The sequence below is a fragment of the Gymnoscopelus braueri genome, assembly GCF_963280865.1.
Source record: "Gymnoscopelus braueri genome assembly, chromosome: 2".
Taxonomy (NCBI): Eukaryota; Metazoa; Chordata; class Actinopteri; order Myctophiformes; family Myctophidae; genus Gymnoscopelus; species Gymnoscopelus braueri.
Window position 1 is genome coordinate 23350383 of NC_137604.1, and position 18874 is coordinate 23369256.

The 18874-nt window shown below is 43.4% G+C and overlaps 1 protein-coding gene across 1 annotated transcript in view; it reads right to left on the reverse strand.

Moving 5' to 3' along the window:
• The window catches only part of LOC308078178 (voltage-dependent calcium channel gamma-2 subunit-like), a gene marked incomplete at its 3' end in the record, with an annotated part of 84198 nt that extends 66741 nt beyond the window's left edge, over window positions 1–17457 (reverse strand). Inside the window, exon 1 of the mRNA XM_080419302.1 lies at window positions 17241–17457. Within this exon, the coding sequence (XP_080275428.1) occupies window positions 17241–17451 (211 nt within the window). The 5' untranslated portion in view covers window positions 17452–17457. The remainder of the gene's footprint in view (window positions 1–17240) is intronic.
• Between the last annotated feature and the right edge of the window lie 1417 nt (window positions 17458–18874).

Sequence of the window (18874 nt, forward strand, 5' to 3'; positions counted from 1 at the left end):
TGGCAGACAAACCATACTGTACATTCACACGTGCCGCGCGTGCGTGTGCGTGTGTGTGTGTGTGTGTGTGTGTGCGTGCGTGCGAGTGCGTGTGTAGCCCTTGCTCTTGGCTTCAGGTCGGTGTAGGATTAGGGAGCGGTCAGACTGTCAGCACCTTTCCCACCAGGTGTTAAACTGCCTCTGCAGAGGTGCCAACAGCTCTGTATACAACCTGGACCTACTGTAGTCATACTGTACACTGTTACGACTACTGTAGTCATACTGTACACTGTTACTACTACTGTAGTCATACTATCTTACAATAAATGCAAGGAATCTCTGTACGTCTGTACGTCTGTACGTCTGTACGACTGTACGTATACCAATCCACAAGAACCGCCCGACTTCAAACTCGGCACGCAAGTCGCAGCTGACCCGAGGGAGTGCCGTGCCCGGTGTCGAGTCGATCGGATAAGCGGTTGTCCAGAACCGCCGGGAAAGGCTCTGGCCTTGGCCCAAATCAGTATAGCATATGACTACATCAAACACACACACACACACACACACACACACACACACACACACACACACACACACACACACACACACACACACACACACACACACACACACACACACACACACACTGTAGATTGTGGAGCTGTGACACGTCACACTGTACAAAATCAACAGCATGTAATGGAGTACTGTAGCTAGAACTCATTGATGTGTACAGTATATCATCATTTCTGCGTAGCACATAGTAAAATCCTTTTTTATTTAACTCTGAGAGTGTACAACCAAATGGACCGTTTCGTTACATTTTTACACTGTCTGAGTTACAAATGGATACATTAACACTGAGGATCTGACTGCATTTTTCAGAATTCTAAACCATATTATATGCCACCAATAAGCTAGCATTGCACTAGCTATATCTCGCTAGTAACGTGCACGTTTCAGAAGAACAGTTGGGAAAACAGATTACAGACGTCATTGACTGAGTAAAGTATAATGGCAATGCTGATGATAACATCCTTAATGTGTTTGGGATTTATGGGCTTGCCTGTGGTAGTTATCATAGCTTTTGTTTACGGTCATAGTTTACTGTGCGTACTCTACATGCTAACACACACCTGTGCAGACACAGGTGTAGTGTAGTAGTAGTAGTGTCCATCCATGCGTGCTGTGTGGCTGCACAATAATCAAGTGTGTGTGTTTTGGACATAATGAGGTTTCCACCCGACAGAGACGATATGCAGTACATAGCTTAGCTACTGTATGTGTTATTCAGTGCATATGTATGCGTCGAGCATGGAGAAGAAGGTAAAACATCCGCACACTGGTTTAAAGCTCCCTAAACGTATTTTATTTAATGCCGCAACGTTTCGAGGTTTTCATCAGGCAAATATTATACTCACAGACACAGGAACATTATACAACGATCTTTGGCTAATGATAATATAAAGCACCTGGGAGTCAGAAGGAGCACATGTGCATATTGTATGATATGTGCATGTGTGCGTGCGAGTGTTTCTGTGTGTACAACGCTGTCTCACCAAAAAAAGTCATATTTTGGCTTTTTGGGACAATTTTGACCAAACGTCAACATGTGACGGGGGGGGGGGGGCAAAAAAGTCACAATACGACTTTCGGGAATACAAGATTTACGATTCTCGTGACATAATTCAGACGGCGCCGTCAAAGCAGACTTCTCTCGCTCGGCACGGCGACTCACTCGGCGGTGCCTCCCGTGGCTCAAGTCTGCTTGAGACGACGCGCCGTTTTTTGGTCAGATCGTCAAAAAACGCTGAGAACTGGACATCCGCGTTGCTGTAATGCGGAAGTCCCGAAAAGTCAACATGTGCATCTTTTGCCCCCCCCTTCACACCACATGTTGACGTTTGGTAAGAAAGTTACAATATGCCTTTTAGGGAGTGAGACAGTGTTGCTGTGTATGTGTGTACATCACTGTGTGCATGCCCCTATACAGTATCTGTATGTGTATGCAGGCTGTGCGTGTGCGTGTGCGTGTGCGTGTGCGTGTGCGTGTGCGTGTGCGTGTGCGTGTGCGTGTGCGTGTGCGTGTGCGTGCGCGTGCGTGCGCGTGCGCACATGCGTGAGTGTGTGGTGGCATGTGTGTGTGTGTGTGTGTGTGCGTGTGTGCCGGCGCGTGCGAGCGTGTGTGTGTGTAATTGATCTCCCCTCTTTGGTGTGGAGTGGAGCGCAGTGTGTGTGTTAGTCCCAGGTGGTGTGTGTGTGTGTGCATGCTCGTAAACAGTGTGTGTGTGTGTGTGTGTGTCAGTCCCAGGTGGTGTGTGTGTGTGCATGCTCGTAAACGGAGCCTTTGATTGAGAGAGCGTTTGACAGGCTGGCCTTGTGCTGCCAACAGTGCTGCTCCATTGCCGTGGTTATGCAGCATCCCGGTCGCCGTGGATACCCAGCGTTACTAGGTGAGGACGGGGAGAAAAGGAGAGATAGGCTCCCTGAAACCCCCTCCTGTCTAAAGCTGGTAATGCTATACGTCAAGTAGCTTTGAAATCTTACCTTCACCATTCAATATTTCACTGTTGTCGGGCAGAAATCTCCATATTTTTTTTCGTAAATTAACGCCCTACTTCATCATGCTACAGCGTCACACAAAAGCATCAAAAGTAGCAGATCTGCTACTTTTTCTGTTTTTGAATTTGCATCCTGAAAAGTAACAGTTTTGGACATAAGGTTTCCACCCGACATAGACGATTTACAGGACTGTTCATGTCCTAATGTTGGGTCAGCTGATAATTATTAATGATTCACCTATTTTGGGCAAGTCATTATGGGTGAAACATTTCCAACAGTGGCCAAAAGAATGTCAGAAAATGTCAACAATAAACTGAAATAATAATATCATATATTTTTTAAATAGCAAATAATAGCACATCTCCAAGCTTGTAGATGGGTTCTTTTTGCTTGAATAAAATGTCATTTAGTCTAATCTGTATGGAAGAGAACGTTAACACAATATAACGTTTACAGTACAATTGGGGTGGTTGTATTTTATCTCCCTGCTCTAGAGACGTTGAGACATTTAGATCGTGTCAAAGGTCATGTCTCACCTAGACACAGGATCTGACACGAATTTTGACCTGAAGGTCAAGATTCAATTTATCCCCTGAGCAAGCGGGCTCAGGGGATAGCTCAATAGTAAAAAATGTCAGCACTTGCGCATGCAGGTAAACTAGGTTCAAATCCAGGGTAAGTCACATAGTGCAGCTTGAAGGGGTTATCTGAGTTGTCTGCAAGGCATTGTTTTGAAAGCTGTTTTGGAGCTTGTACTTCAAAGACTTCCACCTATCCTTTTTTTGTTTTGTTTTCACCTGTTCACCCGTGATGTGACTATAAAGTTGAGTTGAATTGAAAGAGTAGGTGTCATGATCATGGAAATGTGTCTCTGGAAGTCTGGAGCTTTGTTTTGTGTTTAGTCTGAAAGACTGCTGGCCTTGTTCCTTTTGTTGACAACTGTTCCTTGATGTGTTTTTTTCCTGCTCCCATTCTTGTTCAGAAAGTGACAGAACTACAGTAACTTTTCTTTTTTTTACATTTATATTTATATAGTGCCTTTCTCTAAAGTGATTTACAATATCGTCTCTGTCGTGTGGAAACCTTGTATGTCTAAAACAGGTTCAGGATTCAATTATTTTTTTCCACTAATCACTTGCACCAAGCATCTCTATTCTGAGGGAAAATAGCAGATCTACAAGCTCACAACGCGTCGCAGAGATTTGGTGTAGAGGGAAAAAAGAGCAGACCAATTTCAGAGCCAAAACAAAGTTTAAAGTATTGTGTGTTTAAGTGGTTAAAAAATTTATGAAAATACACATTAACAGGAACCCAACATATTAACCCATTTAGACCTGAGGCCGATTCTAAAAACGCCTTCTAAATCCTGACCTAAGTTTTCTGAAAAACTTCAAATATTTATTCAAAAATTATAACAAATGTATGTTGCTGTATACTGTACATAGCAACAGGAACCCCAAAAGGGGTTCCTGTCCTGAAAGGTATAGTTACAAATAGGGGTTCCCGCCCAAAATGGGTTAATAGAAAAGATAATGTGTAAACAACACCGATAGGGCTGTCAGATCATGGCAGGTACAAATTATTAGTAGAGTCTGCACACAAACATTTGCTCCCTGGCAATAGTTTATTCTTTCTCAGAAGAATATACCGCGTTCGTCGTGACGTTAACAAACTATCGACTGGGAGCCATTTTACTTACAGTGTGCAGACTCATTATTTTATACATGCAGTTTAGTGGTGCCATGAGTCTGGATTAAGCCAGATTAGGACCAGAACTTTAGTTGTGGAGGATTATACTCTCCTCCAGACATCAGATATGTCACATACTGCAGTGGTTCTCAACTGTTGTAGGAGTTGAGGCATTACATTTAGTTTGACTCGGTTCCACAGATAATATTGTGAAAATATCGAATCTACAAGCTCACAACGCCTCGCAACACCTACCGTAACAAGATAAGTATACTAATTTACAGTACATGGCACATGGAACCATAACAAACATAGCATCGCAATCATCTTAACCACTTGCTGTTCAAATAGTATTATAGTGATCTAATAGTAGATCTAAAGCTCCCAGTGCTTCACTTCGTGCTGCGCTGGGAGATTGTACATCTGCTACATCTGCTGTTTGGACATTTTTGAATAATTTGAATTTTTTAACACAAATCTTCTCTTCTGGGGGGTCCCCTGGCACAAAACATTTTCAGATGGGGGGGGGGGGGGGGTACAAGACCAAATATATATATCAATTTGGGGGTCCTGCACAAAACACATTGAGAAATACTGAGATATGTGATGCGATGTGTTTGTCAGTTGATAAATCTGCTATTTTCCTCCGAGGCGACACCATCATCGTGCGACGACAAATGACTCAGGCTCGAACCCCCATGTTGTTGATGGAGATTAATTGCAGCATTTAATGTACCGCTGAGCTCCACCTGTCTGTCCAGGCCGGGGATGAGATCCCAGGGCAGCACTGGTTCTCTGGGCCTACGATCGAGAGGCTGTCCCGGGGCAGGATCCATCACTAGAGGTCCCTGACAGCCTGATGGACTTCTGGGGGGCCAACCTCCACAGCTGGACCCCCGGCGCTGAGGCCATTCGTCCAGCCTGACACGTACCATGAAGCAGAGCCAACCGGATGCGACTGGATGGCCATCGGACATGGGAGGTGGTGGGCTGCTGACAGACTGGGTAATGGCTACATGGATGGCCAGATGGGCGATTGTGTGTGTGTGTGTGTGTGTGTGCGTGTGTGTGCGTTTGCGTGTGCGTGTGTGTGCGTTTGCGTGTGCGCGCGCGCGCGCGTGCGTGTGCGTGTGCGTGTGCGTGTGCGTGTGCGTGCGTACTTGCTCAATGCTAGGGTGGGATGGCTCAGGGTAGAGGATAGAATACAGCAACTTGCAATGAACCTGGTTTTCAAGATACTCAAGAGACCAGCAGTGTCCATGTACCTGTCAAACTACTTTAAAAGAGTGAGAAACGCCCACAGGCACAACACCAGAGGGAGCTCCACTGATCTGATCCCCCCCAGATTCGGCATAAACATGGGGATGAATTCATTCTACTGTTATGACACCAAACTGTGGAATGCCCTACCACCAGTCATCCAAAAGCACGACTTCGAGTCCCTACCCTCCGTTAAAACCACCATAAAAGAGCACCTGCCTGCAATTTGCAACTGGTCCTTTCTAGCTTGCCAAAATAAATTACCCCCCACAGTTTTTCTGTAAATATACTTCATCATGTCTTGATGAATTGAATACATAGGACCACAATGGAAACAAACCCTCAGGGCTATTTGTGTTATCCTTTTATCATTATTGTATAACTGTACCCCTGTACTTTTTGCAAACTGTTAATAAAGTAGTGTGTGTGTGCGTGCGTGCGTGCGTGTGTGCGTGCGTGCGTGCGTGCGTGCGTGTGAATGAAGAAGAAGCACAGCAAATGATAGCTAATTACAAGCAAGGACTCTTGTTGCAAAGTTAATATCACAGCAATTTATGTAACTACTTAACTCATTGCCAAAGTCCTGGCATGCAAATGGTACAAAACAGCAATAGTGCATAAATAAAGAATTAAAATGAAATTAAAATAGATCTTTATGGGTCTCATGGGAGTCTCCACAGCACTTAGGATTGTGACCTGCCAGTCATCACAATTACAGCACCAACTACAGCACACCTCAGAATATAAGCAATTCTGGAAATGACTGGTTTGCCAAAAAAATAAATGGCCCAAGAAAATAAAGCTATTTTTAATAGAACTTATTTTTTATCATACATTGTATGTTCTTTTTAGGAAAAGATCATATTTATTAATACATTTTATGTGCTCCAATGTCTTGGCATTAGCCTTTCATTGGTCAGACGATTCTTGAGATACGCGGGGGACAAACAGACGGATACGCAGTGACCCAAAAATGGGTCCCAGCCCATTGCTTTGGACCACTGCTGTAATGCACTCCAACCCGGAGACCTCCCTGACTGATTGGCACATTGGCATGCACAGCACACACAAACACAAAGTGCACACACATGAAAACTGCAAGGCCAAACATAAAAGTTGCACATGGGTTTGCTTTCGATTCAAATGCCACTCTAATGGCAATGTAAAAATGGTGACTCCCTGGCATCTAGCGATCATATAATGTTTAATTTGAGTGCTCCGGAGCATTCAAATAGAGGCATGCAGTGTGACGTATTGTGTTGAAAGCTGGGGCACAAGATAGGTTAGATAGAACGTAGGCCTGTGTGTTAAAGATAGCACAAGATGCCTAAGGGAGTGTGACAGCAAACCACGGCTGCTCTCTCTCACTCCCTCTCTCTCTCTCTCTCTCTCTCTCTCTCTCTCTCTCTCTCTGTCTTTCCCTCTCTCTCGCTCTCTCTCTCTCTCTCTCTCTCTCTCTCTCTCTCTCTCTCTCTCTCTCTCTCTCTCTCTCTCTCTCTCTCTCTCTCTCTTTATCTCTCTCTCTCTCTCTCTCTCTCTCTCTCTGCACCACTGCAAGGCTACTTAGGCTATATAGCTATTGTAGCTAGAAAGGTTAAGAACAAGGAGTTTAGCTGAAATCATAGAACATGCGATTCCTCATCATTCTGAACCATCATAATAAGCCTATGATGCAAAAACATGTGTGCTACCTTAGAGAGCACATTAACTTCACATCTATAAAGTACACAATGCTAGTGAGCTAAATAAACAACATGAGCAAGCTGGGGAGACTAGTACTGATCTTTAGCATATGGAGCTAGCTCCCAAGATGAGCGTTAGAGTGCAAGTGAAGGAGGCATGTATGGAGTAGCCTACTTAAACTCTGTATCGTTGCTGTCGGGCAGAAACCTCTTATCTCCATATTCTAACTTTTTGTGTTTTTTCGTAAATTAATGTCCTACTTGACCATACTACAGCATCACACAAAAGCATCCACAAGCTCGAAACGGGGCGCCAAGCGACGCGCTTTGAGCTTGTAGATCTGCTACTTTAGCTATTTTTTTAATTGAATCCTGGAAAGTAACAGTTTTGGACATAATGAGGTTTCCACCCGACAGAGACGATATACTCGGTTGGCTCGTGTCCGCCAGGGCTCTGTACTTGACCTCCTTTTCCTCCCAATAGCCAATATACAAGCTCACAACGCATTGCGACGCGTTGCGTTCACCTATTTTGGCCTATTATGAATGTTTGTCAAATGGCTGCCCAGAGTATAGGGAGAGAGTAAAGGTTAACCCTTTACTTTAATGTCCCTAAAATAACAAAATACATTGTAATCAACGGTATATAAAATTACCATGATTTCTTTGGATTTGTCACCAAAACCACACAATTCATCCCCCACAGAGAGAGAGAGAGAGCGAGAGAGAGAGAGAGAGAGAGAGAGAGAGAGAGAGAGAGAGAGAGAGAGAGAGAGAGAGTTAACAGAGAGAAAGGAGCAGTGGTTGATGGTTTGTGTTATTTGTTTAGGCAGATTTCCCTATAATAATGTAGCTACATTGGGTGTAATTAGTGGTGTTCATGTGTGTGTTCATGTGTGTGTGTGTGTGTTCATGTGTGTGTGCTGATGTGTGACAGAGTTCTCTGTGGCAGGTAGCTGTTAGTGCGATGTGGTTCTGTGGTTCTGACGTACGGGGACCCCCAGAAGAGAAGATTTGTGTACCAATTGAAGTACAATTTATCAGAAGTACTGTAACACATTTTAGAAATGTTAAAAAATAGTAGATTTACAAGCTCGCAGCACGGCACAAAGTGATGCGCTGTGAGCTTGTATATCTTTGATTGATTGATTGATTGACATTTTTATTGGGCAAAAAGAATGTAAAACATCACAGTTACATTTATAATACTTTTGCTATAATAAATTTTGCTGGGGACCCCCCACAGAGAGAGATACCCCACTTTGAGAACTACTGCTATAGGTTAATCAAATAAGGGTTTTCTTTTTCTTTTCTCATTCTCGTAAATGGATTAATCTGATTAACCACTGTATGAAACTGCATGTCGTTGTACAAAAAAATGCAAAAACAGACAAACTACTGAGCTTGTAGATCTGCTATTTTCACTTTTAAAAATAATTGTTCATTAATTGTAACTGAGGCAAAAGTGTGAAATAATTGTGATATTGATATTGAAGTATTATCATCTAGCCCTATATCTTCTTCTTTCATTTTCAGTGGCATGTCCACAGTAGGACAAACTGCTAGAGTCTCATGATTTCACAAGACATTTGTGTTGCTATAACTGCGTATCTCTATGCGTTTGTGTCACTGGGGTCGGAATACACAAATAAAGAAATGAAAAGAAAGAAAGAAAATCAAGCTAAAGATTCATACAATAATGCCAGGTGTTTCATTCTCAGTCATTTCTTTTTAGCCTCGATATCGTCTCTGTCGGGTGGAAACCTCATATTTACAAAACTGTTACTTTTCACGTTACATTACTGTTACCGTTACAATAATTTACGCAAAAAAACACAAAAAGTTTGAATTTTGAGATAATTGGTTTCTGCCCGACAGCAACGATGTACAGTAAGGCCCACATTTAGGTTTCCAGTTTTGGGATGCAAAATGCTTAGTCATGGTGCTTGGTATAGGTCCTGATTGCTGTTCCACTGCTGCAATATTTATTGCTTACTTTGGCATCCAAAGTGTAGACAATTCAACCATTTACATGACCCCTCTGCAACTAACATTTCCTGCCAATGCTTCTCATAGATGTAGCCTTTTTTTGGTCAAACATTCTAGTGCAGTGGTTCTCAAACTTTTTCACGTCAAGGACCCACAAAATGTATTTGGCCGCCGACCCCCATCTATAAAAGAAAATTGTGCCAGGGACCCCCAGAAGAGAAGATTTGTGTTAAAGAATAAAACATTATTATATATATAACATTTTTTAACCCTTAAGACCAGGAAGGCAACTCTATCATTATAGATTTTTGGCCAAAAATATCAGATATACCAGCTCATAGCGCTATGAGCTTGTAAATCTGTAAATGATGTTAAAACCGTATGAATTTGATAGACGCTGTGCTGTATCACTCACATTATCATCCCTATTTTCTGCGGCATCTTATGCCTTATGACTAATCTTGTTATGCATTTTTATTTTGAAAAACATTTTAAAGTAGCGAAAATACCCGATCTACAAGCTCACAACGCATCGCTGTTGTGCAGCTAGTTTCACTATTTTAAAATGTTTTTGAAAATAATAAAAAATGCCTAATAAGATTAGTCATAAGGCTTAAGACGCCGCGTAAAATAGGGCCAATTGCATGATGTTATAAATCTGGATCCATGGCAGACTGTTTCACCGTTACATTATAAACATTTAACATTTGAGTACATATGGATGGAATATGGAATGCAGGTAATGGTATGTACTCAAATGGTACATAAATATATGAATTGCTAATAATTAATTGGAGAACTATTAACATAACGCTGCCTTTTAAGATGTAATTTTTTTGGAGTGTCATTTTGTTCTTCCTTGAGGACTTCGAGGGCCGGATTGAGATGGTCAAAAGGCCGGGTCCGGTCCCCGGGCCGTATGTTGCCCATGTGTGGTTTAAAGTGTCTCGCTCAGGGACACATAGACACATAATAGACATGGGCAGACCCCCGGGGAGTGAAACCGGGCGAGATTCTGATTGTCTCTCTAGCCCTATTATTTTCAAATAGCCGATGTATATAGGGGTCAAAGTGGTTAAACTGATTTAGATGCAATATATTCACTGATTCTTGCAGGAGACCCCCCCTTCAAAGAACCCCTGGGGGGGTCCTTGTATCACGCTAATTGTCATAATGAAGGTTGATCTAGATTGTGCTGCTGGATCTGTGGACAGTAATGATTGGCTGGGATAAGTGGGATACAGTGATCTGCCACAAAAATGTGGGCCAGACATTTAATGGTGGTGGGGGTGGGGGTGGGGGTGGGGGTGGGGGGGGCGGCACAATGGCCCCTTCCCTACATCCTAACCGCCTACTTTCGGTGCTCTTTGCTTGGACCACACAGTATGACTGCATCTTGTATCGCATTGCCAAAATCAATCAACAGAAGGGCAGACAGACAGACAGACAGACAGACAGACAGACAGACAGACAGACAGACAGACAGACAGACAGACAGACAGACAGACAGACAGACAGACAGACAGACAACGCTTTTTGTGGTAGTTCCCATTACTTTAGGTGTCTCCAGCACCACATTTTGCCATTATGATGCACACGCACACGCACACGCACACGGACACGCACACGCACACACACACACTCATGAGATGAAAACAACACCAGCGTTGTAATAAGATACATCCCCCAGATTCCCAATTCCGCTCATAGCACACTATCAAACCACTGGATGTATTAAATGTGTGACTGCCAATTAGGGGATACGGTAACAGCCTGAAAGGTCTAGAGATTGGAGATTGACTTGAAAATGTAAACACACTCTATGTTTTTATGCAGGGCATGAAAGAGACAAAAAGTTTATAGGAATAATAACATCAAGCTTTCCTTGAAATATTAATCAAGACGTGTCAATATTACGTGCAGTACAACTGCCTGTAACCACAGTGTGTTTGGGAGAAATGGCCTCAAAGTTTTGCATGGTGTCAGGTACAGTCTGAGTTGGATCTGCTAGTGCAGTTCCTTGAGGGGGTTCCAAACGGACCCTTAAAAGTCTGTAACTGAGAGCTTACAAATGGAACCAAATGGACCCTTACGGGTCCATTTGGTTCCATTTGTACACACTCAGAGTTATGGGGGTCTTTGAAATGTAAACGTTTTGAGAACCGCTGGTGCTTAATTGCCTCTGTTCGTAATCTTTATGCTGCGAGCTTTTAAGACTGTCTGAAAGTCTGGGAAATATAGAGAAACTGCATCCCAAAAGAATGTGTCACTGCTTGATGACAAGCCTTTTAACTCATTAGGCCTATATGGCTGGGCGATATGATTTCAAATCAATAACACGTTATTTCAAACTTTTACCACGGTTACAAAACCATTTCTGGACCAAATTTAGCAAACAATAATCACACGAAGTCCCAGCGCAAATGAAAGCCTAGATTTCTTTTCTAGTAAAATGTGACAAGAAGAAAATCCCCAAACAACCAAAAAATGTGAGTTTGCCAACATAAACTGTTCTCCAAATAGCTCCAACAAACATCTGAAATGGTATTTATCAAATCATTTACAATCTAGGCAGGCAAACAGAACATTATTTACAGAGCTTTAAATTCTGTCCAACCTTCATTGTAACTCTTGCATTTGTGGTCCAACTGGAAGGTGGCTCACTGGGCACATAATGCTTCTAACTCGCTTGTAAATATTGTCGCTTGTAAATATTGGTAGTTGCTAGTTGCGTTTTTTTGGGCTTGTTTCTAAATGTTGTTTAAAGCAGTGGCTCTCAACCATTTTCATGTCAAGGACCCCCAAAATTAATATGTATTTGTCCGCGGACCCCCATCTGAAAATATGTTGTGCCAGGGACCCCCATACAAGATTTGTGTAAAATGTTTCCAAAATATTCCCAATATTAGAATATAGCTTTTTTTCTTCAAGATGTTTTTGAAAATAGCCGATCTACAAGCTCAGCTTTTTTCAAATAGCCGATGTATATAAATGTTGGTTTAAAGTGCTCGTGTGGCCTGGTCATTTCTTTTGGACTTGTTTTCATAGACCTAGCAACACTGGTACTAATCTATAATTTAAACATTATGTCATCTCAAGTCTTTTTTTTAAGCACACTTAAAGAACCAGTGTGCTGCACTGCCCACTTCATAATTTTGAAGCACTCTTTTTTTTGTACGAGTCTTTTGTTGATGGATGCTCATCAAGAACGTTTATGGGAAACAGTATAACAACTTAAGTCCTGACCTATCTCATCCCGGTTGTAGCTGTCCAATGGCCATCTGAAATAGCTGATTGCTTGATGCTAGTGCCAATAATATTGCAGCAATAGGCAGGGCACAGAGAAACACTAACATGATTAGCTGCTTAAGATGTGATGTCACACAAACGTTTGCCAACATTTCCACACCGCCAAATGAGGGATTGAGGTGACTGTGATCAATATTGGACAAAGTCCAATGAACATTCTTTCCCATGTTCTGCAGAAAGAGAGTCACCGAGGCAGTCTTTCTCTTCAATTTAGATTATGGTGATATCATTCACAAATCACCCATAACCACTTGAAACCTACTGTATATCATTTGTTGACCGGGGTCCCCCAGGAGTCTATACTTGGTGCCCTACTTTTTTCCCCTCTACACCAAATCTCTTTGCCTTCCATGTGTGAGCTTGTGTAGCGGTTAAAGCATACACTTTTCATGCTGAAGGTCGTGGATTCGGATCCTGCCGGGGGACCGGGGTCGACATCAGGAAAGGCATGCATTCGCAATGGGTTCCTATCGCCAAATCAAATGGGTTCAGATCTGAGCCAAGTCTCCTGCAGGAGGCATGTCTGAAAACTGTCCTGGACAGGAAACTCCGGACGTGAAAACAGAGGATGATTTGAGCTTGTAGATCTGTTATTTTTGCTGAATGTTCACCTTCTGTCACCGAATGTTCATCTATCATCTTGGGGTAATCTACTTAAGAAGGGTCTTATGTTGTTGCTGAATGTTTTTGTCTTGCCTTTGTTATTTTTATGCCATTGTTTTTAAGCCCTGTAGCACTTTGTGATTTGCAAAAATATAAAGTGTTATAAATAAAATGTATTATTATTAATATTATGCCTAGAATAGGGAAGCTGGGGTTCATACCACTCTTCAGACCACTGCTCCTAGATTCATCCTAGCTGATAGTGATGCTACACTATTACTGTCTTCTGTCTGAAACGATTGGCTGGCCCTCGCTGTCTCAACGCACTGTTGTACAATGCACTGTATGTTTTATCAGCAAAGCCCTGGTTCATAGGCTATCACTTCATTTATCATCTCTGTTAAACTGGAACATTGGCACCCATCACACCGGTAGGCTTCCTAAAATTAACTCTGCTGCTTAGAAGGATTTTTTTTTGCTTATACGCCCCACATGCACATACGTTTAACTTGTGGAATCCAAAACGAGGTGTCCACCTCCGGTCTCCGGATGAATTAATGAATTATAATAATAAATGTATAGTCCGGTCTCCGGATGAATTAATTAACTATAATAATAAATGTATAGGCGTCTGGCAGTGTTGTAAGAATTGTGTTGTAGACGCATTTGTATCGCTGTCGCAATAGTTTCATACTAGGATTGAGCAGAATGCAGAATCGGTACAGGATCATCATCCAAGGATCATCCAATTACAGAGAAGTACTATGTGTCCAACCCGATCTCATACAACACGGTGAAATAGCACGGATTGACATTCCGTACATAGACGACTAGAAAACCATAAAAGCCGTGCATAGGAGCCGCGAATCCCCTCCAAAATGTTACGTTTTGGATCATGTCGGAGGCACGCACTATCTCAAGCGAACTGGAGCCACGAGAGGGACCAACGTTGCAACGTTCGCTTGAGCCTACTCAGCGCCGTCCGAGTTATGTACCGATAGGCACAGAATCGTAAATCATGTTGTGGGGACTGCTCTGCTTCCGGGTTGCAACCCATGTTATTTCACCGTGGGATTTGCGGCTCCTATGCACGGCTTTTGGGGTTTTCTAGTCGTCTATTTACGAAATTGTCAATCAATCCGTGTTATTTCACCGTGTTCTGTGAGATCAGGCTGGTATGTCAGTTGTATGTAATGACAAGAGAAACAGGAACCTTCATTGGCTTCCGGTACCCTACAGAGTCTAATTCAAGACACTGCTACTGACATTTAAACAAACACGTCCCCAGGACTTTTTTGTGTTGTCCGTTTAGCCTTAATCTGACTGTACCACGTGCTGTTTACATTTCTACATGAAGTATTCGATCAATCAATCAATAAAACTCTCAATAATGTTAATTTATTCAAATGGTTATTTCAGTATAAATCTTATCAGGCATAACCTGGCCCCTTTATACTGTATATGTCTTAACTAACTCGTAGTTCACACACAAACGCAAGTCAGGGTTGCTTTTCAAAAGAAGCTTGAAACAGAGCCATTTAACTTAAACCCTTTACATTGTTGACCGGGGTCTCAGAGGGGTCTGTACTTGGACCCATGCTTTTGTCCTTCTACACCAAAAGCCAATCTACAAGCTCACAACGTGTTCCAATGTGACCTTGTAGAGCTGCTATTTTTGCCGAATATTCGGCTATTATTACATTATTAACATTTGTATTCTTTTTATGTTGTACCTGCTGTTCAAATTGCCTTGACATATATACAAATTAAATGTTGTTATTATGATAGGTTTGCCAGGGTGACTGGCAGAGAGAAGACAGAACGCATGGCTAGTATAAAGGTCACAGAATGTGACCTCTGGCAACTGGGTCAATGTTAGACTCTGTTTCTCTGTCTCTCAAATGGTCCCTTACGGGTCTATTTGGTTCCATCTGTACACTCTCAGAGCTAAATTAATACTGATACATTTACAGTGTAGATTGTGGTTCCAAAAGATTGGTGGAAAAGTTGTTCCATTTGTACACTCTCAGAGTCACAAACTCTTTTTTTATTAATCGTTTTTTGGGGTCTTTTCGCCTTTATTTCGATAAAGAACAGTGGAGATAGAGACAGGAAGCAAGGGAGAGAGTCGGGAGTGAGTCAAAGCCTATGTGGTACGCACCTTGACCACTTGGCCGTCAGTGCACCCCGGAGTTACAGATCCTTAACAGTCCCATTTGGACCTCTGGTGGGCCCCGGATCAGACGTTGAGAAACAATGCTGTCAGGCCCTGTGTCCACCAAGATGTTTTTTAATTGTTTATAACGGGAGTGCCACATTTTTGGGAAACTCCAGCGGCTTGGCGTTGTGCTGGGCATTTATTTACCTTGCGCTTGCCCGTGCACGCATATTGCTTTTCCCTGCCTGCCAAAAGCTAAAATATTTTCAACTCGTCGCCTGGAACCGCTTTTAGACGAGCGCCTTGCCGTTTTCAGCAGAGAAAAAAAGCCCAGTGGACACAGGCCTTATATGTCATCATGCATTGGCGTGCACGAGCAGCAAGGCAGTGTGCTATTGACGATGAGAGCAGCTCACATTATGATAGCTGCATCATAGGAATGCAAATAAGGATGTGTATAACATGTAGTGTTTGTGCATGTGAGAACATGCATGTGTACAAAATGCGTTTCAACTACTTTCCACACAGCTCTCCTCTCTCTCTCTCTTGTGACAGACGCTTCAGTATGTTACACACTCTTATCCCGCACTCCTAAATTCCCTTCCAAACCACTTATTCCATTTATTCAATTGTTGGTTATCCAACTAAGCCCTATTTTTGAAGATACAAAAAGATAAAATAAAAATATTGAGCGGGGAAATATGAACACACAGGACATGTTGACTTGAACTGTGAAATGATAAGGATACTATTGTAACGTTGTAATGTTGATCCACGTACATTAAATGACTGTAGCCAGGGTTAGCCTGATAGCTATACCCTATAAATACCCGATTTGGCTGTTTTTATGGGTTGGATCTGGTCTGGCACTCAGCTACAGTACATGAGGCCCCATGTGCTGATCCAATCCACTCTCTGCTGAGAAAATTAAAAGGTCAATCTGCTCACCAACCATGGCATGCATCTGACAAGACAGGAACCAACTTGACATTTGGTGGAGGCTTTATCCACGGGAACTATAGGACCAGGATTATGAGCGTTTTCTCCCCAAATCCCAGCAAAAAAATGTACCTTGTGTGTTTGTACTGCAAACGAAATGTCCTTAAGGACCAATCACTTGAACTGATATGAAAGATGATGCACTTTTACGATGGCGAACCACCACAGTTTTGGAAAGGAACTGTAGATGTATTATGCTCTACCCCAGTGATTCTAAAAAACTTGACAATTTCAAGGACCCCATAACCCTGAGAGTTACAGACCTGTAAGGTACCATTTGGTATCCTAGCTATCAATAATCTAGCTGGGGACCCCCTGGATCACCCTCAAGGACCCCTGCGGGTCCCCGGACCCCACTTCTTCATCTTGTTTCTCTGTGACGGTTCCATGAACCAGGATGTGATGTCACCAAAAAGGACAAAGAAGTGCATGTGCGCACACACACACAATACACATCACTCTGGTTCCAATCATTTTGGTGATTGCGTCATGGAATAGGTCAGACCACAAAGATCATACTTTCGGTGCATACAATTATAATGCTGGTCGTGTGTGTGTGTGTGTGTGTGTGTGTGTGTGTGTGTGCGTGTGCGTGTGGGTGTGTGTGTGTGTGTGTGTGTGTGTGTGTGTGTGTGTGTGTGCATGTTCAGTATCAGTCTTGTTACAGTAGGTGAGAGACAGACAGACTGTTTGTGTAGGTGAGAGGAAGTGAATGTCTGCTCATGTGTGAAAGATGTACATATGCGCTGTGTGTGTGTGTGTGTGTGTGTGTGTGTGTGTGTGTGCATGCCCGTGTATGTGCGCGCACGCGTTTATGCGTGCATGTGCGTGCGCGTGTATGTGTGTGTGCCGTGAGAGCGTGTGTGTGCACGTGTGTATGAGTGCGTACGTGTGTACGAGTGCGTACGTGTGTACGCGTGCGCGTGCGTGCGTGCGTGGGTGTGCTGTGTGCTGTGTGTTTGTGTGTGTGGGTGCGTGTGTGCGTGTACGTGTACATCTCAGTGGCTTACCTTCCAGGCAGCAGGTCCTCCAGAGGCCAGAGTGCGTCATCACCTCCTCGTTCTTCTTGACGGTCTCGTTCTCGTTGGTGCTCTTGCTCTTGCACTGGCCGCGCGAGTACAGCCAGTAGTCTGTCCCCACGGCGATGGTCATGAGGCTGAAGGCGGCGAAGGCCCCCACCGTGGTCAGCAGCATCTGAACTCCGCGGTCAAACACGCCCATGTTGCCGCATTCCACGAAAGGGGGGCCCCCTTTCCGCTTGATGTACAGGAAGTAAATATTTGTGAGTTTGCGTCGCCACGCCAGCTCGGAAAATGGGGGGTTCACCGCGTCGGCTGGACGGCTGTAGCGGGGGGCCGCCGGGTGGCTGGGCGAGCCGGGGGAGCTCGGGGGAAATCGTATGGTTGGTTTTGGGCGGGGGGCAACAGACCAGAGGAGAAATGAGAAAAGGGGGTTTAAAGGCTCAAGGGCGTCGAGGGGTGGATGGGTGGGCTTTGGGTGGGCTTTGGGTTTGTGCCCGATGAGGGCACAAACTCTGGGGTTTGGATGGGAAGAGGAGGAGACACTGACAGGATCCTCAGTCACTGTGTTCTCTAGACTCTGGTCTTCAAGTGGAACAGAAGGCCCTGCTCTCAATAATATTGACCTAAAAAGTACAAGCTTCTAGTTGCTCCCACAAGAGTTGAACCTGGATGTAGGCCTACTTTGCTTTGTTATAGAACGACTGGAGGTTTTCAACCCTCAAACAAACAGAAGTGATGAGAGTAAATGGCTGTTGTAAAAATAACGTCAGGCCTGTATTTGGCCTTTTCAATGTCATTAAAGTAAGTGAACAGCGTTCCACTGCACACAGCTTCTATGGAGCTGATCATGTAACTGTTGCTGTTGGGTATAGAGGCTTACAGTGTACATGCAAACTACACTGTCATTCTTACACAACACACACACACACACACACACACACACACACACACACACGCACACGCACACGCACACGCACACGCACACGCACTGGCTCACTCGCAAACTTTCACTTACACGTGTGCACGCATGAGGACACACATGCACGCACTTCAAAGACAAGACCCAATCACACACGCACTCTCAAGCATGCATTCACGCTCTGTGAATTCAGATTGAATTGGGATGTGGAAACAAGGGTTCGGGGTGAGGACTAACAATCTTGACGGGCTGGTTTCTTTAACGTCCGACTGGCTCAAACCAGACACTATAGACGATCAGATCACACTTAAATCAGCTCGTTATTGTGATCCTTTTGGAAAACCCAACTGATCTATTTCAACCAAGTCTTTTTTTACCGCACATACTATCTTTCTGAATAATTAAGCTGTCAGATGTACTTGGTGGGAAGAGGGTTTAGGGAGACAGATATGAAAGGAAGCTATATAAAATGAAGGAATATGGTGGAGAAAATAATCGAAACGAATTCAAATTAATAGGTTTGAATTGAAACGTTTACCCAAAATCAACACGGACTGATAATAACCAAATAATCAGGAGACACCATGACTGCCAAGAAAACCATTCCTATGGAGAAAGAAAGAAAAAAAACAACCAGGGACGATCAACCCCCTCCTATAAAGAAATGATCAAGCCAAACGGGGGGGGAGAGAGAAAAAAACCG